This window comes from Microdochium trichocladiopsis (assembly GCF_020744255.1).
Source record: "Microdochium trichocladiopsis strain MPI-CAGE-CH-0230 chromosome Unknown B0I36scaffold_12, whole genome shotgun sequence".
NCBI lineage: Eukaryota > Fungi > Ascomycota > Sordariomycetes > Xylariales > Microdochiaceae > Microdochium > Microdochium trichocladiopsis.
The window spans coordinates 1,552,203-1,580,201 of NW_025763555.1; the positions used below are offsets into that span (position 1 = coordinate 1,552,203).

At 52.7% G+C, this 27,999-nt stretch overlaps 7 protein-coding genes across 7 annotated transcripts; 4 read left to right on the forward strand and 3 right to left on the reverse strand.

Moving 5' to 3' along the window:
- Nucleotides 1–1,225: 1,225 nt before the first annotated feature.
- Nucleotides 1,226–4,239, forward strand: B0I36DRAFT_298830 (uncharacterized protein; the record flags this gene model as incomplete). Its single annotated transcript, XM_046151961.1, has 3 exons — nucleotides 1,226–1,985; nucleotides 2,043–2,669; nucleotides 2,717–4,239. The coding sequence occupies 3 exons, from the start codon at nucleotides 1,226–1,228 to the stop codon at nucleotides 4,018–4,020; spliced, it is 2,691 nt and encodes an 896-aa protein (XP_046006098.1). The 3' UTR covers nucleotides 4,021–4,239.
- A 9,048-nt stretch (nucleotides 4,240–13,287) lies between these two features.
- On the reverse strand, nucleotides 13,288–14,562 carry B0I36DRAFT_337834 (uncharacterized protein). The gene has a single exon (XM_046155703.1). The coding sequence runs from the start codon at nucleotides 14,085–14,087 to the stop codon at nucleotides 13,329–13,331; it is 759 nt and encodes a 252-aa protein (XP_046006099.1). The 5' UTR covers nucleotides 14,088–14,562; the 3' UTR covers nucleotides 13,288–13,328.
- Nucleotides 13,593–14,622, reverse strand: B0I36DRAFT_397033 (uncharacterized protein). The gene has a single exon (XM_046161565.1). The coding sequence runs from the start codon at nucleotides 14,570–14,572 to the stop codon at nucleotides 14,072–14,074; it is 501 nt and encodes a 166-aa protein (XP_046006100.1). The 5' UTR covers nucleotides 14,573–14,622; the 3' UTR covers nucleotides 13,593–14,071.
- A 307-nt stretch (nucleotides 14,623–14,929) lies between these two features.
- B0I36DRAFT_337835 (uncharacterized protein) lies at nucleotides 14,930–16,373 on the forward strand. The gene is made up of 2 exons (XM_046155704.1): nucleotides 14,930–15,355; nucleotides 15,411–16,373. The coding sequence occupies exons 1-2, from the start codon at nucleotides 14,984–14,986 to the stop codon at nucleotides 16,158–16,160; spliced, it is 1,122 nt and encodes a 373-aa protein (XP_046006101.1). The 5' UTR covers nucleotides 14,930–14,983; the 3' UTR covers nucleotides 16,161–16,373.
- An 853-nt stretch (nucleotides 16,374–17,226) lies between these two features.
- Nucleotides 17,227–18,165, forward strand: B0I36DRAFT_389038 (uncharacterized protein; the record flags this gene model as incomplete). The annotated part of the gene is made up of 1 exon (XM_046161290.1): nucleotides 17,227–18,165. One exon carries the CDS (start codon nucleotides 17,227–17,229, stop codon nucleotides 18,163–18,165), a length of 939 nt encoding a protein of 312 aa, XP_046006102.1.
- A 5,814-nt stretch (nucleotides 18,166–23,979) lies between these two features.
- B0I36DRAFT_377928 (mitochondrial chaperone BCS1) lies at nucleotides 23,980–24,816 on the forward strand (the record flags this gene model as incomplete). Its single annotated transcript, XM_046160614.1, has 1 exon — nucleotides 23,980–24,816. One exon carries the CDS (start codon nucleotides 23,980–23,982, stop codon nucleotides 24,814–24,816), a length of 837 nt encoding a protein of 278 aa, XP_046006103.1.
- Nucleotides 24,817–25,741: 925 nt separating this feature from the next.
- On the reverse strand, nucleotides 25,742–27,836 carry B0I36DRAFT_397042 (uncharacterized protein; the record flags this gene model as incomplete). The annotated part of the gene is made up of 6 exons (XM_046161566.1): nucleotides 25,742–25,996; nucleotides 26,046–26,353; nucleotides 26,405–26,462; nucleotides 26,630–26,994; nucleotides 27,129–27,242; nucleotides 27,716–27,836. The coding sequence occupies 6 exons, from the start codon at nucleotides 27,834–27,836 to the stop codon at nucleotides 25,742–25,744; spliced, it is 1,221 nt and encodes a 406-aa protein (XP_046006104.1).
- Nucleotides 27,837–27,999: the final 163 nt, after the last annotated feature.

Genomic DNA, 27,999 nt, shown 5'->3' on the forward strand with positions numbered 1-27,999 from the left:
TTGCTTGCTGAGCTAGATCGAGAGTCGGGCTGGGACATAATGACGGCCTTGATCGCGACAGGAAGAGTGTCGCACGCACGGATGAGAGCATGGTTAAAGGGGCAGTTGATTTGACTATGAAAGAAGGAAAGAGGGGACCAATTTCAGCACAAAGGAATGACCTGCTTTGTGATGCAGATGCCTTGGAAGATGAGGCTATTGGATATTCCTGATACAGCGTGTGTTTGAGTGTTGGTCTCAGCAGGGGGCCTAACACACCACGCCTGGAGCCCTGGGACCTTGACAAATATGGTATCTTTCACGAACAATCATTATCAGTAGGCTTGGCATGCGACAAGAGGTAATTGGTGTAGTAGCTAGCTAGCGAATAGCTTCCATATGTCTCGTCGATCGTCGTGGTGGAGAGCTAATCCCGAGGTACAAGGGAAGCGTTGGCAGAATCTAGATGCACTAACAAAAAGGGATGGACCAATCAGAGGCTGCAAAAGGTCATGCCCGTGTAAGAGTCATGCCCGGGTAGCAATTCTTCATGCCCGTGTAGTAATTGCCTTTCTCATAATGTGATGCCTTCATCCATGCAATAAGCGAAGAGTCTTGATCTAGCCATTACTGACTATGGAGCACGAATTGGCTGTCCTCTACCCCACCTTTTTGCAGAGGTGCCCACTTCTCCACTGACTAACGTGGTGTGCCAGGGTGCCTGTGCGTAGAACTATTTGTGCATGACCTACACGGACACCGATTTCGAATCTGACTGTATGACGCTGTCGACATAACGCAGAGAAACAAAGACCTCTTCGCGTCTGTTTATGTGGGACATTTTAATGCGATTATCTATTCTACATGCACATACACACCCCTATCATGCTGTGGCGCACGACCAAAACTTCGCATCATGGCCAGCCTCTCCTTACGCGGGGAAGCCCAAACATTTGCAATCAGGAGAAGCCGCATGTGCGGCTGGCGCACTGACTCTGGGCTCCTACGTTGTATATGCACCATACAGCGTCACAAGCGAGTGACGAGTCTGCCTTGCCATGTAAACGTCATATCGAAACCCCTCCTTACCCCGCACTTTCAGCCTTATGCAAGAGCTGAGACCGCCCAATATCATACCTTGATAATGTTGATGCCTGCATCCCATTTGACTTTCACGCGTGATATTCGGCGTCCGGGGTCCTTCACCCTGAACAGGAACCCTAAATGCCATCGGTAATACTCTACAATGCGGCTACTGCAACGAGATAACGCCAACAACTACACCCTCACCGCCGATCTGCCCCCTGACGACACGCCCCCCTATGCAATCCTTTCCCACACCTGGGGCACCGACGAGGTCATCTACAACGATGTCAAAACGAGTTCCAATGACTGGCAACAGAAAGCCGGCTACGATAAGATCAAATTCTGCGCCGATCAGGCCAGGCGACATGGCCTGCAGCATTTCTGGGTAGACACTTGTTGTATCGACAAATCTGACGCCATCGAACTCCAGACGGCAATCAATAGCATGTTCAGATGGTACCGTGGCGCGAAGGGATGCTACGTTTTCTTGCCCGACGTCTCTTATCCATCGATGTACGGTCCTTCGACATCCAGTCGGCAGCCAGGCGTGGCACCGTGGGAGACAGCTTTCCGAGGCAGTCGGTGGTTTACGCGCGGCTGGACACTTCAAGAGCTCATCGCCCCGCAGACTGTCGAGTTCTACTCCAAGGAAGGTGTTTTCTTGGGCGACAAGAGGTCACTAGAGGCTGTCATACGCGACGTGACAGGTATTCCAGCAAGGGCTCTACGGGGCACACCATTGTCTGACTTTACGACTTCCGAACGAGAGGCATGGGCTCGCAACCGGGAAACAAAGTACGAGGAAGACATGGCATACTCGCTACTTGGGATATTCGGCGTCCACATGCCACTCATCTATGGCGAGGGTCGCGAACAAGCACAGAGAAGATTGCGAGAAGAGGTCCAGAGATCTGTAAAAGGTGAGGCACAGCTCAGCAACTATAGAAGAGAGTACTTACACTAACTAATGCATTTAGGCACTCATTATGACCGATTCTCGATCAGCTTCAGCCTTTCGGGCGTCCCTGACACTCCACATTTCGTAGCAAGAGATGCAGAAGTAGCCGAGATGCGGAGAATGCTGTGCTCGGATGGGAGCCGTCGCATTGTCGTACTCCATGGTCTCGGGGGCATCGGCAAGACACAGCTCGCTGCGACATATATCAACCGATATCGGGACGAGTACTCGGCCATCTTCTGGCTCAATATCAAGGACGAAGCGTCCATTCAGCAGAGCTTTGCAAGGATCGCAACCCAAATCCTTGAGCAGAATGCCGACACCGGCAGCCTCAAGGGGCTGAACCTACAGCAAGACCACGACAAGATTGTTCAGGGCGTAAAGGCGTGGCTCAGCTTGCCAGGCAACACCAGATGGCTGATTGTGTACGATAACTACGACGACCCAAAGCTTCCAGGGCGGAAATCCGATGCAGCGGTTGACATACACCAGTTCCTGCCGATGGCACATCAGGGCTCCATAGTGATCACAACACGGCTGTCGCAAATCGACATAGGACACCACATTCGACTTGAGAAACTCGAATCCCAATACGAGAGTCTGCAAATATTGTCAAAGGCATCTGGCCGGAATGGCTTACAAGACGGTAAGAATCTCGAGGTAGTTCATTTCCGACGACTAACGGTGTTTTAGATGGTGATGCACAAGAACTTGTGCGAGAACTGGACGGGCTTCCCCTCGCTCTAGCAACAGCGGGAGCATATCTGAAGCGCGTCCCGATTAGCATACGCAAGTACCTTCGTTACTACCAGGAATCTTGGGCAAGACTTACCGGTGATCTGCATCTCGGATCCTATGCAGATCGTACCTTGAGTTCAACATGGCAGCTGTCGTATGAGCATGTTCAGGCACAGAACCCACTTGCTGCTGATCTGCTCCGGTGGTGGGCCTACTTCAACAACGAAGACATATGGTTCGGTCTTTTCCGGGCTAGAAGCGGAATGGGCCCCGTGTGGATGAAACAGCTTTCAAAAGAGCTCAACTTCAACGACGCGATGGGTGTACTTTACGACTACGGCCTTGTCGAGCCCACAGCCATATTCCAGGAGATACAAGGGTACAGTATACATGGTTGTCTGCATTCTTGGACGATCCATATATTGAACGAGGAGTGGGACGGCTGCTTGAACAAGCTTGCAGTCGAAAGCGTGGCGTCGCAGCTTCCATCCAACGCTGAAGCTGAATATTGGCTGCTTCAGAAGCGACTAATTCCACATGCTATACGGTCTTGTTCAACAGTACAGGAGAGCGATCTTCCTTCGAATTGGGCTTTCCATTCTCTAGGCGATCTTTACTCTGATCAGGGGAAGCTGGACGAGGCCGAGAAGATGTACTTGCGGGCTCTTTATGGACAAGAGATGGCGCTTGGACAGGGGCACTCATCAACACTTGATACAGTCAACAACCTTGGAATCCTTTACTCGCATCAGGGCAAGCTGGGCGAGGCCGAGAAGATGTACTTGCGAGCGCTCTATGAAACCGAGAAGGCGCTCGGACCGGATCACACATCAACACTCGACACAGTCAATAACCTTGGGAACCTTTACAAAAATCAGGGCAAGCTGGACGAGGCCGAGAAGATGTACTTGCGAGCGCTCCATGGATACGAGAGAGCTGTGGGACTTGATAATGTCACGACATGCCGACCAGCGATTAACACCCTTTCGAACCTAGGATCTTTACGCTCAGAACAGAACCGTGTGAGTGAAGCGCGGCAATATTATCAACGTGCTCACGATGGTCTTGAGCAGCTCCTCGGGCCTTCGCACCCGGCTGTCCAATCAGCGCGACAAACTCTCGAGCTTACACATGTCGCCCGTGAAGCTGGGACGTCTTCGAGTGATGATCAACATTTGGCAGATCCAACACAACCCCAGGTGTCGAAGGCGAGGCGACGAGACAAGCTGAAGCAGGTCCTAGGTCTTCATATGAAGTAGAAAAGTCAGCAGGATGTCATACAATGTACCGTATTTGCTCATGATTTCAGTTCAATGTCACGAACAAAGCCGTTGATGGAATTGCTGCTCTCTTGTCGTTTGTGGCCGACAATATAGGCGCGCAGTCGTCCATAGCGGGTCACAGTTTTGGGCTCGAGCGGGGCTTACTTGATTGATGAGGAGCCGGGACTGAAGCCGCTCCTGCAAAAGGAACCCACCATGAGTAAACTTCAATTCTGACAGGTGCTTGTTGTGGGGCTTTCTGCACGGTATTTGTCACAGTGTGCCACAACTAGCTGGTCCGTGCGGAAACAGTAATTCAGTTCGAAAAGCGGACACATTCAGTGGTCACTACAGTACTTATTCTTAGTACGAAGGCTAACCAGAAGGGAGGCCGCCTATCGAATGTTGACTCATCTTGCTACATTATACATAAGCCGAGCAGTCTTTTGCGAATCATAATGGACTAGATATAATTAAGATATTTCGAAGATGGATAGTATAAGATTATGTTGGAGTACTATATGCTGTCCTAAAAAGAAAATACACAAAGTAGCTAACTATACACCAGCTGGACTCGCCAAGCCGGCGCTAGAACCCCTAGACTGCTCTTCGCATAGCCTCCAAGCATCTTCTCCAATCTGAGTCCCAGTAGGATTTTCGTAGCTATCGGACGCGCTAATATCTTGGTGTGTAGACATAGGCATTGCTAAGTAGCTCAAAAGGTGAGAATTGTCCATTTGCGTAAACGCTGTTTCGGAATTGTGTAAGGCGTTCATTTCCTCCCCGTACTGCCCTCTATCTGCTGCCTCGGCGGGTTGCGGGTTTTCTCTATGGGCCTGGGTGAGATCGGCTAGGTGTTGAAGGTCTGCATCGAGAGACCGTATGAGCTCCCCCTGCCTTTCTGTGATGCGGTGGAGGAGATCCCGGCTTTTGTTTGCTTCATCTAGATCTCTCTGCAGAAGGTGTTGTTGCTGCTTCAGAGAAACAATCTCTTGTTTCTGGGCTTCCGCATAAGCCTTCCATTCTTGTATCTTAGTATCGTGTACCTCAGACCAGGCTAAATGCACCCTCCACGGGACGTCGTACATATTGTCGGATAGTAGGAGTTATCTAGTACAAGATATTTTAGTAGTCTACGACAATAGGTCGACGGCATAGTATTATAACATGGTAGGTAAGCATTTCATTTACACCGTGGTGTGTCGTGAGGGAGTCTGCGCATCAAACACGATTTATGCGTAGTTGGCGTTTTTGGAGCAAGGTCGAATTTGGCTGTGAGGCAGCCTACTTCCCGGTATGACGCCTAACGATAGAGCGTACGATAGTGGAGCCTATTATTCTAATATGACCAAAGTTCGAACCGCATAAGCAAAGGAACGAGTAGCATACCTCTATAAGCCATATACCGGGGGCGAATATACCTCGAATTTAATCGTCCCTAACCTAGCCTAGGTGTTCTATATAACTTTTGAATGGTGAGGATATATGTGTCACGATCCAGCCTCCGGCTCAACCTTTGGTAGGGCGCTAGGGTTTTGCCGTTCTGAAAAGCAGGTAAAGCCATCGCAATAGTAAATCTCAATTTGTCGTATCTCCTGGTTTATGCCTTACCGGCAGAGATATCACTTCTGGTCATTGAGTGAATAGTTCAACTTTTAGTAGAATTGATAATTAGATTCATTGCTAAGGACGAAAGATATTCACTAACTAGCAAGGAGATCCTTGTGGTCAAAAACACCTTTCCTACTCATCGGCCTTTACGTACGTTGTAACTCAGCGACCCAGATCACTGTGATCCATTGGTGAGGCTCACAGTCTCGCGGCGTGATCCAGTGACCCATTATCGTGCTTATCCGTTCCTTGATTACTTAAACCTGGTAGTGGTTTCCCGACGGGTGAAAACCCGCGTGTATGACCTGTCCTTGTCGTCGCAATATGATACGCTATTGTACAAGCGAAAACAAGTAGAGACAAAGCCGCACTACATAAAGATGACTGATACACGTAACCTACGTCCACGGTGAAAAGAGGGGACTCGGCTACTAGGTACGCCAAGCGAACTATAAGTGCTGAGCATACCGCAAGAACCGTACATAAGACAATCGAGATCATTGAAGAACATAGGGCGATCCATAGTATCCACGGCTTAGCTAAAGCTTCCGCGGCTATGATCGATATCGCAGAGATTATGCTGGTCGATAAACTACATCCGACGACGGCTTCTAGGGATGGGATGCTTTTGCAAATCGCTCCGGCGCAAGCGAGCTTCGTTCCGATAGTATACTTCGAGGCAAGAAGTCCTTGAGCTATGGAGGATGCAAAGGCTACGGTTTCTTCGACCGTTGCTGACACTGCTGAAGTTGCTTGAGCCGCGACAGACTCTGCCACGGCTGTAGCTTGTGCAGCTAGACCTGTTATAGCATTTTCGACACCAGAAGGCTGCAGTGGAATATCTGGAAGTGACGGAATAAAGGCACGTCGAGCACTTCCCAGAGTGAGCTACTCGTTTTAGTAAAGGCTCCATGTGCGCCAGGATCTCATACTTACATAGAGGAGGACAATGCCTTCAGAGGCATTTTCTCCCTTCTGCAGAATTGTAGACAGAAAGTACAAAAGAACAATGATTGCCCCAACATGGAGGGCTATAGGAATATAGTGGCGTCGGATTTCCATAGTGGAGGGATACGTCTGTTCCCGCCCGATTTTACAGTAGGGGGGCATGCTGTAGCTTATATACATAGAATCAGTAGCATTCAAGAAGCTGCGATTGTGAAATCGAGTCTAATACGTATGAAATAGCTTCACTGCCTAGGCTATGATACAGTATGACACGTGTTTCCCAGTCCTCTTTAACGGTTTATAATCCTAGTAGGCATGGCAGGGGTACCCTGGGACTCTTCTCTAAACTTAAGAGCGCCTTATAGAGATCATCCGTTAATGGATCCCAGGACTTGCTCCTGAAGTTCTCGATTATTAAACGGTGTCTTGGAAGTTTGAGCTTAAGAATAGCATCACAAAGTCCTACTGCTGCATTTAGGAATCCGCGTAGTGGATCGTCACTAATCTGGAGGCGTTCCTTAATGTCTTTGATCGCAGCAGATCGAGCCTTATCGGTCCTAAGTGTTGAGTGGTGTACTGGAATGCAAAGCAGAGCATCCTTTAACTCTTGGAGATCAGATTCCTTCTGAAGGTCGCGTAAAGTATACCAGAAATGGTTTGTCGGCTGAGCCTTTCTCATCTCCTGGAGCGTCTCCTCGTCGATATCGTGACTACTTGTTGGAGTTTCAGACACCGCGGTTTCGAGAACTCTGAAGCAATCATAGAAAAGGGCGCAATTATAACGCCTGTGAAATTCACTTCTGAAATGGCTCTCCTGGGCTAAAGACCACAAGGTCCGTATATCTTTCGCGTCGTTCACTTCTACAGATCTGACAAGTCGGACCGCATCGTGAAGCATAGAGAGGATAGCTTTACGCTCGTCTAATACGGGTAATGGTGGGTTGGGAAGGGGAGGTCTTGGTGTCTGACGGTTATTCTGTGTTTGCATTGCTGCGTCAGACCACGGCCACGGTAAAGGTGAGCTGTATGGGGAGATTTCCAATCCCCCGGAAAGGTTGTCAAAATTCGATGGATTAAATCGATTTTGTCGTTCCATGCATGCCGCTTCTTCGTCGAGCATTCGTTTGAAATCATGATCCGTGGGATCGAGCTTTTTGGTAACGAGCTCAATTAGAATCTGAGTCCGTAGGCTATTGGCCTCAATCGACTGGCCACTTATATGAGCTATCTGGTTGGCGACTAGGCGTAACCCGAGTAGCATAAATAAACCAGAGTCTTGCTCCCGTGACGGATTATGCTTCGGCCCAGCTATATAATTAGTAGCGTAAGTACTACTAGATGATAGCTGCGCTTCTTTATCTGGACTACTGTCATATAAGTGGATGGTATCCGTATAGACAGCTGCGAAAAGCCAGCGACTGCCGTACTGTATAGGTACCATGCGAGGTCGTTTTGGTACAGTACTAAAATGCGCTAGAATATCTGCGTCTGACTCGATGGCTGTTATGTCCTCTATTTGGTGCTTAGGCTTACTGGCTCTAAGAAGCTGGAGATACTCCACGACGGTTTGACGTTCGAGCGCGAGACCTTTACTCAGGGTGTTCAAGTGTGTCTGATTTGGAAAAAGAATCGATCCTTGGTTCGCGAACCGCGATACGTAGCTATCCCATTCCGGCTTCTGGATGATTTCTGAATGATTAGATCTACTTCGCGCAAGAGATCGAGCATATCTTAACTGGATACACTTCCAAGTTGCCTTAAAATCGGCCACATCCTCCGCGGTTAATGGATAGAGTGAAAGCTGCTTGAAAATACACTGCAAGTTCAATACTTCCATCTTAGTATATCTAGCTTGAGTAATGTACACATCAGCGCTATATCTATCATTAGTACTGGAATATATAACGATGACAAAATCCACTATTGGCTCTCGTATTCAGCGGTGTGTGACGACCTGACCAACAGGTCGTAAGATCAGGCTAAGGACAAGGGCGGACCATGCACTCGGGACGACACCCCGCCAAGGAATCTCATTATGTAAGTATTGAAATTATGTCAGCACGATAGGGTCGGACCACCAGGTGAGCTAGTGAGCCTCGCACCCGGATCACGGCGATCCAAGAAGCGGCTCACCATGAGCTAACCACAGGGCGATTACTGCGGTGAAGGGCAAAGGAGTATATGTTCGGCAGGATCCTATAGCTAGATAGCGGTTACCTTTGCACTTTAGCGATCAATCTAAGTATCAGTTTCACTACACACTTGAACCAGTTACTTAATTGCTAAGGCTAGTATCTCTTCCCAGAGACACGACAACCATCGAGAGAGAACGAGAGCAGGAGTCAGTGAGTATTGCGAAGGCTTTACCTATCTTCCAGAACGGCAACCCCCGCGCCCTATCCTATGGTTGACCCCGAGATCAGGATCGTGACACCGCTATATTATAAGCACCAAGTCAGTGTTATATTAGGCCGCCTTATAATTTCTTTATATCTATTTAAGGCAATTGCTACACCGGCGTGAACGAATGGCTACACCGGCGTCACTCTTATACAGGCGTCGCTTTTACGGCCTTTGATTGGTCCATCCCTTTTTGTTAGTGCATTTAGATTCTGCCAACAGCGCCCGTTGTACCTCGGGCTTACCTCTCCACCGCAACGATCGACGCGCCTTATGGAAGCTCTTCACCAGCTAGCTACCACACTAATTACCTCTTTGCCGCATGTCGAGCCTACTTAGAATGATTTTCGCGAAAGATACGGTATTTGTTAAGGTCACAGGGCTGGAGTGAGGTGTGTTGGACCCCTGCTGAGACCAAAGCTCGAACACAGGCTGTATCAGATCACGCTAACAGCCTCATCTAGAATCGGCATCGCAAAGCAGGTCTTTACTTTCTGCCCGAAATGAGACCCTTCTTTCCTTCTTTCATAGTCGAATCAAGTACTCTTTTACTCATCTTCTCACCGTGCGTGCGACACTCCCTATCGCGATCGAGGCCGTCATGTCCCAGCCCGAGTCTCCATCTAGCTCCCTAAGCAACCAACGACGACGAAGCTATCAATTCCGGCCTCGAAAACGACAGCGGCAGGACCAATCTGATAGTTCAAGACCACCTTCCTCTAATAGCACAGGCACGAGCATTGGCCGACACTACGGCGTCGGCGACGATGAAGCACTCTATAATCTTTTCGCCTCATATCCAGAGACGTTGACGACCGCGCCACGGCCCCGTGGATCGCGCGGGCTGAACGAGCCACCATGGGGGCTACGATTCGGTCAAGAGATTCACCTTTCGAACGATTTCCCATTCCAAGGAAGACGATCCCAACGAGTTAGAATCCCTATACCAGGCCCAGAAATGGACCAACTACCTCGCTCCTCTCCACCGCGATCAGTACAAGAGCATCCCTCTCCCACCAAGGCCGAGTTTCATTCTGTTCTCAAGCTAGTACGCGAGGTGATTGGGACACACCGGAGACTAACCCTCGAGCTCGTCCGGTCATACGAACAAGTCCGCCAATGGCGTGAGAGATGGGGTTACTCGCCGCTTAGTTCAGATGCACTCGAATCACCTCCGCCCTACTCGCCTCCCCGAGACAGGCACTCTCCGACTATAGCTTCACCGCCCTTGCCCGACCTCTCGTCATCGCCTGTCCCTGACGGGATCCCGAACCCAGCTATCCCAGGCGACCCAGCGCCGTCAGCCGAAGTCCTGTTCGAGTGGGTGAATACTTTCGCGAAGGCTAATGGCTTCGGTATTGTTCGACGAAATGCACATTCATATAAGGGTCGGAGGATCCGGTACACTTTTCAATGCGATCGATTCGGAGAACCAGCCCCTAGTCAAGGCGCAGGACTTCGACGACGGAAGTCTCGAAAGTGTGGATGTAAATGGATGGTTGTTGCCGAGGCGTTAGAAGAGGGGAAGTGGCTCTTACGACAACACTCGAAGCCCGAACACAGCCAGCATAACCACGGCCGCAGCATCGGGCCATCTGCTCATCCCTCCCATCGGAGACTCACCGAGCCTATCAGGACAACGGTCGAATCGACAAGCCGTCGGGTCGGAATTCGGGCCCGTGACGTACGTGCTATCGTCCAGGAGCAGCATCCCGAATCATCCTTTACACGGAAAGACATCTATAACGCCAGATCTCGTATCAACCGAGACAAGCTGGATGGCCATACTCCTACTGCAGCACTGATCAAGCTGCTTGACGAGATGAAGGTTCCCTATCTCGTTAAGTGGGGAGACGATGAGCCAAACCGTCTTGTTGGCCTTGTCTGGACATTTCCTTACTGCCTCCAGATGTGGAAGCGGTTCCCCGAGGTGATCAGCTTCGACAACACATATAACACGAACCGCTTCAAGCTTCCCTTATTCCAAGCAACGGGACAGACATGCCTTGGCTCTGTCTATAACGCTGCCTTCGGTCTGATAGATAACGAGAGGAGAGAAGGGTTCCAATTCCTCTCCGAGAGCATTCGACAGCTAGCAGAGCAGCACTCCATCCGGCGACCGGATGTGATCGTCACCGATTTCGACGACCAGATGAAAGCCGCATTGAACGACCAGTTCCCCGATGTACAGCAGCAGCTGTGCATCCACCACATCAATTCGAACATCCTGCTTAAGTCAAAGCAGAGGTGGGTTAACGCCCGCAGCAGCAGCAGAAGTAGCCCTGGTACCAGCGACGGAGAGGCAACTACCCCGCAGCCACAAGCTCAACTAACCCCTCAAGACCGAGAGTTGGTTCACACGCCAACAACCGAGGCTATCCCTCATAACTATCGAGGAGTTCTCATCATGTGGAAGCTCGTCTTATTTGCTGAGACGGAGGAGGCCCACGAGGAGGCATGGGCAAACCTCTGTAAGGAGTTTGATGACCAGCGAGCTATCCTGCGGTATCTCCATGGAACCTACATGCCCGTCAGGGCCCAATGGGCCCGCTGTTTCATCCGGAAGTATCGCAATTTCGGGGTCCGTGTCACCTCTGGTACAGAAGCAAGCAACAACAACATCAAGAGCTATCTTCTGAATGGTATGAGCAATCTTTATCGCCTTTTTGAGGCTATGCAGGACATGATGAAGGACCAAGAGCGGGATTTCAACGATGCCTGCGCAGCGGATGAGGTACTTACCGCACGAGAGTATATGGGGTCCAGCTCGGAGTATCTTGGCGAACTCCGAATAGCGCTCTCTTCGAAGGGTCTCGGACTGATCACGAAACAATATCGGCTGGCAAGGAAAGCAATGCCGACAGGAAAGAATCCGTTTCCTGACCCTCTCGGGGATTGCGGCGAGGAATGCTCGGTTTCGACCGAACTTGGAATCCCCTGCTGTCACACAATCTACTCAAAGCTGGGAAGTGGCACGCCTTTCACCAAATGGGAGGTCCATCCTTGGTGGCGCCTACGAGAGCCATCCTCTCGAGATCCATACCGACGAATCCTCGACCCTAAGATCGCCACTGCTCTCCGGGGCAGACCTAAGAACACCACGCAGGTTGTTCCAGCGCGGCTAGCCATCGGGGCAAGCAGCCAGCCCAGTAGCCAGCCAGCCAACAAACCAGCAAGCAAGTCACCACGGCGCAGACGTGGTCGACCACCGGGAAGTCTCAACAAGTCAACGCTAGCTAGGCCTCCACTGGAAGTGAGCCAACAGACCAGCAGCCAGGCTAGTAACCAGGCCAGTACCCCATCCCAGCGCCAAACGCGCAGCCGGTCAGTTGTTCTTGGAGCTGGAAGAACTACAGGAGTACGTGCCAGCGGGCGGCAGACGCAGCCTAGCATTCGTAGGCGAAGGAGTCAGTGGGAGCTGCTTGACAGCGACGAGGAGGTACTTCCCTCGATAGTAGTGAGAGGATAGCGATATGGAGAGCTGGCATCTAGAGCATACTTGAATTGGTCTTGTTCTGCAGATCTTGTTATGAGCTCGATTTAGACCTGGGTTGACCCTATTGGTTCTTTACCGAAGCTGAGGGACTTGTTAAGGGAGCTGGCTTCACCGCCTTTGCGCCGATGTACCTGTGGGTCGAAGGAAAAAAGAGCGAATCAGAGGCCATGGAAGTGACGCCTGTGTAAGAGTGACGCCGGTGTAGCCATTCGTTCACGCCGGTGTAGCAATTGCCAACCATAATTGGCTGCTGTGCGGCCACTGCCACAATGCGCCACTGTTCGTGTGGCTCCGCAACTTTCAGCCACACAACTTCGAGCTATCAGCCACGCCCTCGCCAGCCACAGACCGTGATCCTCTGAAATCCTGCACTCAACACTTCATTCCCCCGCCGCTTGTCGTGACCATCAGCTTGGTAATCTTCTTCTTCTGCCACTTCCTAGCACCCTCTACTACTCGGACAACGGCAGCTTAATCTCGAACCTTGCGTCTCGAGTGATCTGCTCCAGCTTTCTCAAGCGCACTCCTGGTTATTACCTTATTTGCCACGCAGTCTCCGCCCTCGCCACTCCGCCAGTGGCCGCGAAATGCTCTTGAGCTTTCGATCAGCTGATGCCCAATGACCGAGCTACAGCAAAACGTCCCGACAATGGGTGGGAGGGGGCAATTCATTGGTGCGGGGCCACATGCATCGCGGACCGCACCAAATATGGCACCATCCTGGACGTAACAAGTTCTACCTGCTCGGCAGTGATGGGCGGCTATTGGAAAGGTGAACGAGTTCTTCAATGAGCACTTTGACTACAGCTTCTTTTACAGTATCATTGGTCCGTCCCTCCGAGACTGTTCGTCACCACTCGTAGAGCTCGTCGTCCATTTGTGGCTCCGTGTAATCACCCTGAAAAGCCTCATGTCTTGCTCTCCTTGATCTCATTGTTGAAGGACCTGGGCCGCCCTGCTGATGGGCGCCCTGCAACTGACTGTACTCCAAACCGCCTGCCGGCACATCAAAGCTGGCCTCCAGACCATGCTCCAATGGTTCACTAAACGTGCCATGCTGTTGATCATCTTCGACGGGTTGGTGATAGCGATCGCTCTTGTCCAAGCGTTTCTTATACTGCCCGGTAGTGACGTGAAAATAGCCCTCCGGAACTGCTGCAACCCAACTGTCCAGCGGAGGATAAGGGCGATCGTGGATGTCCCTAGGCCCGATCACCGCGAGAAGGCAGAGACAAGCAAGCGCCAATTTTATCGTCAGGTTCTGTTTGCCATGGGTATTCCAGTGTATTGAACAATACTCGGGAGGAAAGTAGTCGTCAGTTTGGTCAACATAGGATATATACCCAGTATCTAGGGACATATTCTCCATAGCAGATGATATGTCAGTACTCCCCGAATAGATACTTTGGGAAAACCCCTGTCCGGCCCCTGATCGGCGAGGTCGAGATAGCGCTGTGCCTGCGCCGATGGGTTCTTGGCAGAAGCGGAGGACGACTAGATGGGACTGGGTGATGATGAAGCCATAGCGACTGCCAATCAAGTGCGCATATGTCAGCACTTGAGACACAGGCAGGTTCCGTTGCTCCACGTCATTCATTTCCGGGCCCATTTCTGTGCCAGTTTGGTGTCACCTGGGAGCAACGGCTCGAACGTCCCGTCGTCAAGTGATCTTCGGACGGCCCAATCTGCTGTGCTTCCAATGGTAGACCCAGACCCTATGTAGGGGCTCCTAGCACGCTTCGTGGCTGGCAACATCTTCGCGAGTGCTCCGTTGACGACTGGCATAATGTAGCGCCCCAGGAAAACCTCACAGGTCTTTTCATCGTTTATGATCCGGTCATCGGTCAGAAGCGGGTCTTGTTGGACTAGCGATCCGGCGGACTTGTTTAGATACTCGTGGAAGAGCTTGGTGAGGGTACCGTAAGTGAAGTCAGGCCATGGTTCCCATCCCTCGACTAGGATCCAATCTTCTGCTCGCGTATTCCTTCCACCATCTATAATTAGATCCATCGGCGACGGGTTTCGGGAGCATAGTACGTCAATAATTCTTTTCGACATCGTCTCGGTGGATGGATATTCGGGGGACCACACCATGACTATTTCTTGTCAAGAAGGACGTCGTCCTAATATATGAGTCATTTCCTTGCTGCAAGGGTGAGGGGTTTGCGACTCTGTTCTCCATTTCGAGCAGGGGTCGCTGCTGAGGTTGGAAGATACAGCACCCTTGCGACGCTCTGCAGTGTCACGTCGCACAACCCGGGCAGCGGTCGAGCAGGGGTAATGGCAGCCCATGTCACACGCACGGTAGTAGTGTGGCGGGAGCCAATGGGTGACTGGCGCGAAGGATGACAGGATCTGATACAGCGCGGGCCACGGAAGGCTTACATAAGGAAGTAACCACTAACAATTTCCTCCCAGCTCCACCCGCCTGGCGTCGTCACATCCACCTTGAGCCGTTATCGCCTTCCATCGGCCCTGCAAACATGCTCATCTCCTTTGCCCGTCATGAGCGCTTCATCACACGCTTGCCTCACGTCCCGAACGCCCCACGCCGAGCGCCCGCCTTTACGTAGCGACCGTCACCCACTCCTCCACAAGCAGCCGCCTCTCCACGACGAGCAGCAGCAGCCTCAGCCGCCCTTTCACGTCCACCCGCCTCCCTTACCTGACGATCAATCGCCCTTCTCCAACGAAGACTTCCTTGAACGGCGGGCTCTCGAGGGTGAGCCCAGCTGTGCTAGGAAGGACTTTCTTAAACCGCGACTCCGATATTGCCCATTTGCCCAGCAGCTTCAATGGCACGCGTACGTCGGTCATGGCACGGACGGAATGGTTTGGAAGGCTTTCCACAACAACGAGCCCTATGCAGTGAAGGTGGTAAGTCAAGCAAACTAGGGCGTTTGGCAGCTCATAGCTCAACGTCATGCTCTAGTTCTGGGAAGCCAAACGGAACGACCCCCAATTATATTATTGGGCACCCGAGATCGAGTGCCAGAACGCTGCACTGCTCGAAAAGATTCGAAGCTGCTCTCAGCATGGTCGGATCCTCCCGCATGGGAACCCAGCAACACGAGAACAAGCACTAGAGAACCTACTCGCCTTTTCAGACGATGTACAACAACAGCAGCGATTACGAGACTTAGCTACACCATCCACTTTTACGATAGAGAATTGTCCCAGGCTTCGACGATGCTACGGCTGGACAATAGTTACCTCTAGATGTTCCGTCCAAGTCGAGCTCGACGACGGCAAGAAGAAGGTGCGGACACTCGTGCCGTCTATGCAATACTTGGCCATTGTGTACGAATACATCGAAGAAAGTACCATGAGTCAAGACCAGGACAAGGCTAAAAGGCAGCGCGAGGTACAAATTCAGCTAGATTTTCTATGGACGGTTGGTTTCTCATTTCGTCTCCCGCTCCGTGAGGTAGATTGGTGTGGTGGCGTTATGTTGGACATGTCCGTCCTCATTCCTCCCTGGCACAAACGACATTCTAAGAGACGCAGCCGGCCCCAGGTAGAGAAAATGGAGGAAGTGCGCACGGTTGAGACACTTCGAAGGCATGGCTCTTTAGAAAAGGGCATCATACGCGTCAAGCGGGATATACAACTGCAATCAAGACTTCTGGGAGCGCGAAAGGAGCGTCGTGCTCATCGCTTGACTCCCTCGGCGGGTAGATGATTTGGATCAAATAGCAGGCTCTGTCCAATGGCGTCTCTGTCTATTGAGAGCCATAACTCGGGCAAATGTTCACTACGATTTACCAATTCTCCGTCCGCTGTCTCCAAATGTAGCTCATTGTCTGGTACCTAGCCCAGATCATACATGACGTCTGAGTGTCCAACGCTTCGCCCGCAAGTGTTCCTACATACCTTTCCACACATCACTGAGCGGTGGAGTTTGCCGGAGCCATTAATGGCTTAACTAGGCAGGTTCTAGCTTTCACAGGGTAAATACGGGACCGAACTCTCGTCCTTACGAGCAAGTGCCTGCCATGAGACTCACGTATCCTTCTCATCTACCTTCGTGCGATCCATGGTCAGCCAAGATGCAACGCCAATATTATGCACAATTGCCTGAAGGCTACACTCCCGTTGACGATGAAGAAGGCATTACACAGCTTTTGGACTGGGTTTATGGCAGGCTGCCTGAAGTGCAGGACGATTATATCGAACAAAGCGCTCAATACTTGATGAGTTCGTTACAACAAAGCCGCTCTCCGATGTCGGCCAAATGGAACGAAGCCAGCGCTGTAGCCTTAGTCCTTTGCGGACGCTTCGAAGACGCGGACGAATATATCGAGCGACTCAGCAAACAGCTAACCACATCGAAGCAACACTTCCCCGAACAAACCCTCTTGGCAGAAGCCCGGAGCGGTTCACGGCATCGATTCGAAACTGCTCTGTATCGCCTGACCAGACACCCCTCCCGTAATGTCCTCCGACTGTCCTGCATCTGTGCAGCAGCACATGGAGATATTGAACTCTTGGAATATCTGGACGAGGAGTTCCACTGTGTGGTCGAGGATCGCAGCCTGGCAACACCCATGGGTAATGCAATTGACAGTGGGCAGGGCCCAGCAGTCCAAGGCCTCCTTATCGAAGGGGCAGACACCTGCCCACTCGAGGAGGTGCTGGCGGTTCGAGCTATACAAGTCGGGCAGCTAGGTGTGCTCCGCTTCCTAGCACAGTGTTCAAGCTTACCATCGGTGTACTCCAGAGGAACACTCCTCATTCAGTATGCCATGATGTTGGATGATCGCAAGCAGAGAGAAGACATGATCGAGTCTCTTGTCAGAGAATTCCACGTCGATGTCAACGTTCTAGGCCGGGACGGAACGGCACTTCACATCGCAATCCAGTCCGAAGAGACAGACACAGTGGACCTTTTGCTTAACCTTGGCGCGGATGTCCATGTAAGAGATCATCTAGGACAGGATGCTCTCGAGTACGCAATCTCTCACAATAAACTTTTCCCTCCGCGGCTTGCACAGCTATCAAGACACACAAGCTTGGCGATCGACGCTGAGAAAAGGCGGCTCGCCGCGCGTATCATCCAGTCACAGACACACTCGATTATTCGACATCTCTGCGCTCTGGTCAGCGACAGCTCGATCGACACGACGGTGGAGCAGAAACTAGACGTTGTTGAGCATGCATGGCGATCTTGCAATATCGAAGAGGAGCTCACCATGATATGGGCTCGCAATCTATCACTGGCGGCTTTGCAATGGTACATCGTCGAAGTTGAGGCCAAGGGGGTCGTCGAAGATTACATGGTTGCAGCAGAGGTGACAGTGGCGGTTGCAGGCCGTGACTTCTGCGCATACAACATGATGTTGGTCCCGGACGTCCAGGAGCCGGCGTCCCGGGTCTGTGACTCCATTGAAACAGAGCCTTCCGAAGCAGCCCAGATTGTGGCAAGGTATTTCATGCCGACTCATGTACACCTCCATGAGAAGCTCGGGCGGGAGTTGATGAAGAGGCTCTCTGATGCTGCACTGCGCGCCCTCAGCTCCATTATCTGTTCTCCTGATGCGCAGCTCTTTGTCAAGGGACGAGAAGCGCAGTACTTGGAGGAGGATGACTTATATCAACACTTCGTCCACACTCAAGGCTGGGAGCTTGACAGGCCCCGCCTACCCTCCCCGTCTTCGCAGCGCACAGCAGATGCAACAGTTGCATGATTCGTAGACTCAGTAGATCATCGTCCTATGATAGAACTTCGCTTCACAGCAATGCAAGTCGAGACTAACCAGACTGCACGTGGCCAAATATCTCAGGCTTCTTTAAATGATCAATATGCTGAGTTGAAACGCTCTGGACTCCTGCTACTATCGCGGCCGAGCTTGTTCTGCCACGGTTCAGTCTCTGCGCAGTCCTGACATGTGAATTTCGCAGAAAGCTCATCTACTGCCGCCCATGAGGCGCACGGCTATGGCAGCTGCATAGATGACCCTCATGATGCGGCTGCGATGTCCCAGTGCCACAACGCACCAGCGCTAACCTATCGGGGTTGCCTTGAACATGCCAATGATAGCCGACAATTATGCCTCGACTGGTTCGAGCTGGTTGGACGAGCCGCATTCGCAGCCGGAAGCTCGTCTCTACCTGCAGATCTGCCCTACTGGCCCAGCCCGCCTGCAATTCCGCCCCTTGCTGCACTTCTCAGAGACAATGTGCTCGGTCGGTGGTATGATTCAGCCAGAATCGGCTCCATCCACCACACCCTGTTTCGCAGCGTGATTGGCAGGGCCACTTTTGGCGTCGCACGATTCTTGGCTCCCATGGTGGAAATCTGCGGGGCCTGGACTGCGCATTGTGCAACCGTGTAGCGCCAGGCTGTGCCGAGCATTTTTGTACAAAAAGCACAAGCGTTGCGCGGGAGCCAGAGCGTCGCGAGCATGGCTGAGTGGGACTTGTCCTTTGGGGGGACTTTCACACGGTGCCAAAGTATCTGCATCTGGTTCCTGCATTCTGTTTTCAGCTACAGGGATTGCGGACGAGTGGGGCGGAAATAAAAAGCGGCTAACGTCCAGGCCCTTGCAGGCTCCGCAGCTCGAAGCTTTTACTGCCAAGCACTGAACCCCACCCGAGCATGTTCGGAAACGCCCGTGTGCTTCCCCGGCCCCTGTTCTGTCTGCTCTCAGCATCAACCGCCAGGACGGGGGCTGCTGACGGAAGGCGTTGAGGTACTTGCGCCCTAGTCCTGCCACAAGCGCGAACCAGCAGCAATGCCTGCCGCCTGTAGCACGGCATCACCCTTGACTCGACAGCCCAGCCACCCAGTGGTCTGAGGACCACCCTCCACGGGCAGATGCAGTGGCACTAGGCTCGACAGATCATATCTGCTTTGGTTGCACTCGCCGCGCCCCTGATATGTGGGTAGCCTTGCTGTGTGATATGGGCCAGCCAACGAAGCTCGTTGATCAAATAAAGGACGGCCTCTCCCAAGGGCAGAGCACCATTCACAATCAGAGCAATATATGTACGGCAAAGCCTCGTCTCCGCTGTGCAGTTTTCCCATTCACGACCACCTCTGCAATCGCCGTCCCGCATGTATTATTATCCTCAAGATCGCACTGCCCCGCCGAAGCCAACATTCTTGGTATTCACGCTGCTTCCTCCAGATGCCGGAAATTTTCCGGCTTCTCCGTGCTACATCGTGGGAGTACTTCGTCGTGGAGAGGTTCCCATCAGCCGCCACACTATCAGTTTCTTCAAAATCCCTGAGAAAGAGCCTCCGAAACAATGCCCTGAACCTCCTGAACTTCCGACTCAACATAAAGTCGCGACTCCTCTTCCTCCTGAACGGCTTGAGCCTCCTGAACTTCCCCATTATAAAGTCACGGTTCCTCTTCCTCCCAAACGGTTTGAGCTGTTCACCTTTTCGGTGTCCCTTTTTCCTAGTCAGCCGGACCCAAAACCTCTTCACGACTTCGGTGAAATCACAATCAGCACCACCCAGGGAGTGTCCGAGCTGTGGCTGAATGCCAGAGAACTCACCAGCTGGATCACATCGGCCCAATCGCGCGACGGTGTTAGTGTTGCATGCACCACGGACTACCCATCGTTGTTGACAATCAACCTGCCAGAACCTCCACTGGCATTACCAGCATCTCAACTCACGATTTCGCGGGCTGACGACGAGGGCTGCCGAACCCTCCCACATGACTTGTCAAGCCTTCAGGAGATCGCCGAGTGCGAACGCAATGCCCAGTCTGAACTGTTCGGAGTGGTACAGCAACTTTACAATGAACTCTCATCGATCCTCTCTCGCGCCACGCCGCAGCCGACAATGCCAATGCCCCCGGCTGGAGCGCAGACCCGATCATCCCAGAGGCAGGCGTGATCCTACCCAAGAGCGCCTCCCGGCCCTAGAGCAATGGGGTGGACAAGAAGGCTGAAATAACCAAGAAAAGGCTACAGGGGATTTTTCACAGCTCGAAGGTAGATCCGAGTTAATGGCAGATACTCCTGGCTGTTTCTGTATGCCGACAGAGACTAACAGACAAGTACATGTGCAGACCCAGGAAGAGATCTTACGCGGAGTGGATGAGCTGCTGGGACCTACCTGGCCTCTATATCCATAGATTAGCAAAGCACCACGGGACACTAGAAACACAAGGCATTTCATCTCGATATCCTCGGGCGTGCATCATTTCGAAGCAATCTGCAACACTGCGTGAATCTCTGCATCTCCTCATCAACTGTGAATCGCTTCTGACTGTGCGAGAGCAGTGGACAGGTGCATACATACAGCCTGCCCATGCGGCTGCATAGTAGGTAACTTCATGCATGCCGTGCAGACCGTGTATCTTCGATTATGAGTGAGTTCTGACGAGCCAATCAGAATATGTCACCAGGCAATAAGCGCGGATTTCTCATCGAGCACTAAAAGACAGTTGTCCATATATCATGCAGCGGCTTTTCTGCCCTCGCCTCGTCTACGCAACACCAAAACCTCAGCTATCGCGCAGGTCACCGCCATCAGCACAAGCACAGTGGCTCTCTGCAGTGCCATAAATGCAGGCCCGAATGAAGCAGTTCGCATCGGCGTCCCAAGTGTCCCAGGTGCGCCAGGACGGGAAAGAGTGGGGCCTTTGCCGAATGAGGAAGGAATGATCTTGGATTGTCATTCCTTCCTGATCCGGTAATTAGTGGAACTCATCGTGCAGCGACTTTTCGCTGGGACCCACTCAGCGTGTTGGCGCTTTTGACAGGCGGGTGGCATGGTAGCGCAGCAGTCGGCCAAGACCGGCCAAGACTTATTCTTGCTCTGGCATAAGCTGCATCAGACTTGGCCGTCCTTGGGTTGGCAGATCGTGCATCAACGAGCAGATCTCACGATCTGGGGGGCCTTGCATCCAACCCGGTGAAGAGTTCACTGCACGCAGCTGGAGAGTTCCAGTAAGCTGAAGCTCATACAGCGCTCTGGTCTGTCGGTTTCCTGCAAACCGATGAGGGGACGAGGTTCTTGGAGAGATGGTGCTGACGAGGCAGCTTCAGTTTTCGCCGCACGTAGCAGAAGCCTCATGGTCAGTACGCAGCCCATGACCATCGTTCCGAGTATGCAGGGACCCTCTGCTTCGCTTGTACTATAAAACCTTAAACTAGAAGGCGCGTGTCCTTTGACTGCTCCAGGCACCAGACTTTGCGGCAAACAGGTGAACATGCTCCTCCCAATGTGTGAGACAGGGACTTCAGTGGCATGGCGCGACATTGTGAACGCTGTCTGCTTTGCACTAGCTGAGATGGTAATGGCAGCCGCCACCCGTCAGTAGCTTGGATCGATCGGGGTCACCTGAACTTAGACCCCCGTCCAAGCATGGATGAACTTGGCCGTGTCAGGCGGGAACATAAGACGCTAAGGAGATGATACCCTGTGAGTACTCTCACGCATGACAAAGCATTTCATCGCTTTGACCTGAGAACGTTTAATTCGACTTCGAGTGCCCGCAAGAAGCCGACTGACTTCTCTACCTCCCATCTTGCGTCCACGCAGCGACACCGAGCTGATAAAAAGACAATGTAAGGCTGCTGCTGGAGAAGAGACTAAGGGTGTTTGTATGGGAAGGTTCGCCGCCCGCATAGCGTTCTACTCGGGGGTGGCGCCTGACGACTGTCTCGATCTCGCAGCGCGGCAGCTCTGGCCTCGTCGAGAGCGTCTGCCTGATTCGACGAATAATTCTGAATGAGACGCTGCAGGGCTTGACGGTGCACGCATAGAGGCGCGGAGAGGTGCTGGAAGCAAGAGGCCAAGAGAGAGCCGCTATTCGCTCGAGCCGAGCCGGTTACGGGGAGGCGCAGGGCCAACGTCTGCCGCTGCGGGGCGAAAGCACCACGCAGAGAAGTGCTCTAGGCCAGAGGCTGCACGCTGGGAGTACGGAATGCTTTCTCTGTGCGTGCCAATAAAATTTGACAAAGTCTTTGGCTTGCTCTGGAAATGAATCACCGCTGCCAGGTCTTGCCAAAAGTTCCTTGCAGTCAACTCGGTCAAGGACCAGGGTCGTCCCAACGTGAGCCTCGGAAGGGGGGCACCAGAGCCTTGTCAATCACATCTGCAGCAAGGTTTTAATGGCTAGCCTAAGACTACGTAGCCTTGCCATGATCCTGGCAGACAATATCGCCACGAGAGAGGTGTCCACATGCCGCATCTCAGGACATGCAGGTGGCCCTGTCTAACGGGAGTGTCGAAAGTCGACCAGACCTTTCCTCGTGGGCTAGAGAAGCACGGCCTGGTTGGCGCAACAGGACCTACGCTCGCGCCCCCTCAGTGGTAGCATGGACCTTGTCTCACCGCCGAGAAAAGGGCCTTAAGGGCCCTGTACCCGATATGCAAGAGGGCAAGGCTGTCACAGTACGACCCTTACCCTTGACGAACACCTCACCGGCCGTCTTTGACGGCGCCCAACCTGAGCTCGGCTGCATGCCACGTAGTATTCCGGGGCTGGGACGATCCAATAGGATCAGGAGGTCCTGGGTCGGCTAAGCCATCTAGACCGGGGCCGTAAAAGGGAGGCATTCTGTTTGTGGCCTCAAGCATTTTATAAGTATTCTCTCGCACCTTGGTCACTTTCCGCATGCCAGGCGTGGACTTACAGCGTACCGCAACGGCCCTGAAGGCTCATGCCAATCATTATACACAAACTCGACCACGAAGCATCTCTTGTCTCACAAGCCCCGGGATGGACTCCGCCAGTTCCCTGCTGGTGCCAAATGCTTCCAAGCTTTTAACGGAGCTTCACGGGCAATGCCACCATGCGACAAAAAATATGTCACAAGCAGGAATCGGGTATAGCCTCGATGCTCTGCTACAGATGGTAGTCTCTCGATGCCTCCAGAGCCTCCTCGGCATCGGTCCTCTCTCCAGCATCGGTTCTCTCTCCAGCATCGGTCCTCTCTCCAGCATCGCGGCCTGGCTCGGATTCGACACAAGAGAGACGCTCGTCATGCTGGTCATCACGTACATGATGTGGAAGCATATTCCCATACCGCGCTTCACACAGAGCATCTGCATACCCAGCCACGAAGAGAGGTACTCACATTTGATGAAGTGGCTCCGCTCAAACTCGACTTTTTCACACTCCTTGTTGGAAACCGTGACCAGAGACGACGGAGAGGATGAAGACATGCCAGGCGCAAACCTCAGTGGGACAAGCGAATACTTAAACTTTTCCAACCATGACTACGAGGGGAAAGTGTGCTTGGGCCCCGACTTTGGCACCCACAAGATCTGGTGGGGTTGGCGGCGAATCACGTTAGTGCACGCCCAAAAGGGCGCCGAATCCGGGGATGGGGGACCACGTGAAACACGGACCATCACCATCAAATGTCTGTCGCGTAATCGAGGCTGTCTCGATAAGCTGCTCAACCACGTATCGTCCGAGTTCAAGGCGGCCCAAAAGGGAGGCACGCTCATCAGAACGCCTGCAGCCGATCACTATCGCCGTTTTGGTCCTGACCCATGGCGCACAGCGGTCACCCGACCCGTGCGTGACATGAAGACTGTTATCCTCGAGAGCGCCCTGAAGGAGCTTACCCTCAAGGACATGAACAACTACCTCCACCCAAAGACCCCGGGATGGTACGCAGAGCGCGGCATTCCTCTGCGGAGAGGCTATCTATTCTCTGGGCCCCCCGGAACGGGAAAGACTTCGTTTTGCCTTGCCCTAGCTGGGGTTTTCGGCTTGACAATCCACATTCTTTCGCTGAATGACGCTTCCTTGACTGAAGAAGACTTGAATATGCTATTCTCGAAGCTGCCGCCGCGCTGTATAGTGTTACTTGAGGACATTGATACGGCTGGACTCAGTCGATCTGGCGACAAATCGGATTCCCCGAGTGTTGAAGGCGGGCTGTATAAGTCAAGAAAGCAAGGCATATCACTGTCTGGCCTGCTCAATGCCATCGACGGCGTGGCCTCGCAGGAAGGCCGCGTGCTCATCATGACGACGAACGCTCCTGAGAAGCTGGACCAAGCACTAGTTCGGCCAGGAAGGGTGGACCTTCACATCAAGTTCGACAAAGCCACAGGCGCACAAGCTCAAGAGCAGTTCGTAATCATGTTTCAGAGAGACGAGAAAGGGCCCATGTCTCTTGCACCGCCCGGGGCGCAAGGAAACAAGCACCGCCATGATTTCCCTGACAACACGCTTAATGAAGACCAGCTTCGCATTGCGGCGAAGGAGTTTGGCTCCAAGATCCCTGAGAGGCAGCTCAGTCCCGCCCAGATTCAGGGATTTTTGATTCAGCACAGAGATGACCCGATGTGTGCTGTGCGGGAGGTTGCTGATTGGGTGGAAGAGACACGGAATGGCTCACTTCAACTCCTTTGAAAGTTGCGCTCAGCGTATTGGGTGCAAAGGTGCTGGTACGGGTCGTCGGACAGTCAGCCGGCTGAGGATCTTTTGATTGGGAGGGGGGATCCAACAGCGTTTTCGAGAGAGCATTCACGCGACGTGGAGCTGGCTGTGCGGCTGCATGCTCGAAGCGAGGGCATACTGTTCATTGACGTTGCGTTCTATGGAATGGGCGGATATTTGATGAGATTATGAAATAACCTTGCTCCGTCGAAGAAGAATCTCCTCTCGGAGCAGCCTGTCGAGATCGAGCCGGCCCGTGTAGACCTGAAGATAGCGATTAAACCCCAGTTGACCCGCACTCGTGCGGCCGCTTTGGCAGTTCGCCTTCAACCCGGCGGCTCGCTGCATGCTGTGAGCATCATGCTGGCCGGTCGCATGTGACGAGGCAGCGATGCGGCGTAGCTGCAGGATGTTCCTCAGACAGGCAGGTATTGCGCCGAGAGGAGATGTCAGCGGCACATCCAGGCCATCGAGCTGCAATCCTTGCTCTTATGTGCAGCCCGGCGAGTCGAAGTGTTTTGACAAAGCTTGCACAGCCATGCTGACAGCTCAATGACGATCATCACCTTGCGCGTCTCCCGACACTTTTTTGGCAGAGCATCATGGTATGTGGACCCGGCTGTGTGGCTGCATGCTTTGAGCGAGGACAACAATTTTGATTTACGCTGCATTCTATGAACTGGGTCGATACTTGAGGAGAAAACTGTGAGCTTGCTTCGTTGAAGAAGTCCCAGTGGGAACAGCCCTGGGAAAGCATATCGAGTGTTTCGACTGAGCCATTCAGCGTAATCATGGAAGATAGTAAAGCCCCGCGAATCGACTGTTGAAGAGGATCACTGCTACAGACACCCCGTTGATAGGATGCTTTCCCATCACGCCCCAGGAATCGGCTTTGACTCTACGAATCAGGTGCTCCCCATATCTCTTTTGGGAAGGTGATGGGGAAGAAGGCTTGGTCGTGTTGCTTGCTTTGGTCTTGTTCTTTCCTTCCATTGTCTGCCCATGTTTCGATCTCAGTCACAGCGTACTCGCCTACTGCTGCAATGGCTTCCGCTCTTGTGATGGTCTTGGGAATGGTTTTCGGTCCTGCATTGAAGATTATTGTTCTTGTACTTCTCTCGATTGGGTCAACCCACTCGGGCTGTGGTTTCATCTTTGAATAAGTCAGCGAAGCATCGCGAAAATGTGTCCGATTTCCTTACTTCCTGATTGTTCTCATACGCGCGGCGCATTCTATCCTCCAGTACCGTTTCTGCCGTGCATCTCAATGCTAGTGCTATAATGTACTTGAGAAGTACAGCCACCAGGCGGCGATCCTCGAGCAAGCTTGCCCAGAATTTGCAAAATAGATCGGCTAGAATCCGCAGGCGCGAGTCCTCCTCAAAATCCATCTCTACCGTGACGGTTCGAGGGCAGGGGCGTTTGCCCGCTAACTTTTGCGCGTCCTCAGGCACGGGCTCTATCCCCAGCGTCTCTTCCCCGGTAATGAAAGCAGACCCGGTCTTCCAGTCTTGAAATGGTTAGCATGTTGCTTAAATTCGAAAGGGAATATCATACGTACTGCATCCGTAAATGTACTCGACGAGCCGCTCCAGGCCTTCCTGGTATTCGGGGATATTCTAGCCGAGGAGTCAGTAAGCCTTAGAATGAACGGTGTTCAAGGGAAGGCGGGAGGAGGGGAGGTTTACGTTCTCCTCGATGAACTGCACGAACACCCGCAGAGGGTGTGGGGGTGGAAACGAGAACTTCACCCGGTCGAGTGCGCAGGTTTTGGACTGGTCCTCACGTGCCTTGCGAGGGCCCCTGGGTCTGCGATCGTATAGCTTCCGATGTAATGCTCAAAAGTCGCACCATTCTTTCTGGTACAGTTTCGGTACTCCGGGTCGCCAGGACGAGACTTATACTGAATGACGTCGACTTTCAGTGCAGAGGGATAGTGGATGGGGCCACGAGGGGGATCTATAACGACGTAAATTGTCTTCACATCGCCAATGAAGTCCTCCTCAGGGATCAGTTCACCTGAGTCCAGCCTTTCTCTGTTGCCATAGAGCCCTTTTAAGCCTCCCTCGCGATGGAAAATAAATCTTTGGGGAGGATCTTGCTCCATCATGTTGGTACAGCACAGAGCACGGGATTTGCTGGGAGATTTGGCTGAAGCCGAGATTGAGCGAGAAGAAGTGTCTCCCTGCATATTCTTGAGGGAGCTGTTGCAGATATATGTAGAGACGGCATCCAGACTGGTCCAGGGGAGAGTTGGTAGGCGGCACGCAGCCGATGTGACACACCTGCCCGATGACGGTGAGGCGTAATGCGGTTCGAGGTCAAGACTTGCCCACCAACACTGTGACAACGCTTGCATGCTCTGTGCTGACCACGGCCCATGTCGATCACACCCATGTCTGATACCATAAGGCAAGCAGCTCCGGAAGGCTGCATTCTATTATACGCTAATGGGAAGATGGGCCTGGGTGGTGCATGCTCTTGTGACCCATTGAGTCGAGAAGGGGGCGAGACCTTTTGTGGCAAGCCATAAGCTCGGCGCCAGCTCGCCTGTATGTCGCCACATCAGACCACTGGATCCTCGCCATCAGGCTGAGGCCGACCTGGGCGTTGTGACGACGCGGTCATAGTACAACAGACATACAGAGTCCCCGCCATGGGGTCCCGGCCTCATACAACTAGTGCTGCCCTCTTAGAAGGTGCCAGTCTGCATCTCGCACCCAATCAACGACCAAAGAGCAAGGACTGTACGTGATCCCAACCAGACATTTCCTGCGACCTTTGCGCCACAAGAGCCTTGCGTGTCTTCGGGCTACGCCATGGTCTCAAGGTCAGCTGTTTGCTGTTGGCCTCTCATCACAGGGATGCCTACCTTCACGCACGGGATTCGAACCCTGCATCGTCGGCGACACGATGACAACCACAACAGCTTCAGCATCAACAGGGGCGCCGTGGCGACTCCTGCAGCCCCAGGCAGAAGCTGCAGCTGGCATCATCCCACAAAGGACATATCCGGCGGCCACCACGGAAATGCTGAGTCCAAGCCCATTGAGCTCCGGGAACGGCGGTGTGGAGCGGCGGAACGGCAGTCATCCTTAGGCCAACGTTCACCCGGCAGGCAGCGGTGACACCGAGGCACGGAGGACCTAAAGCATA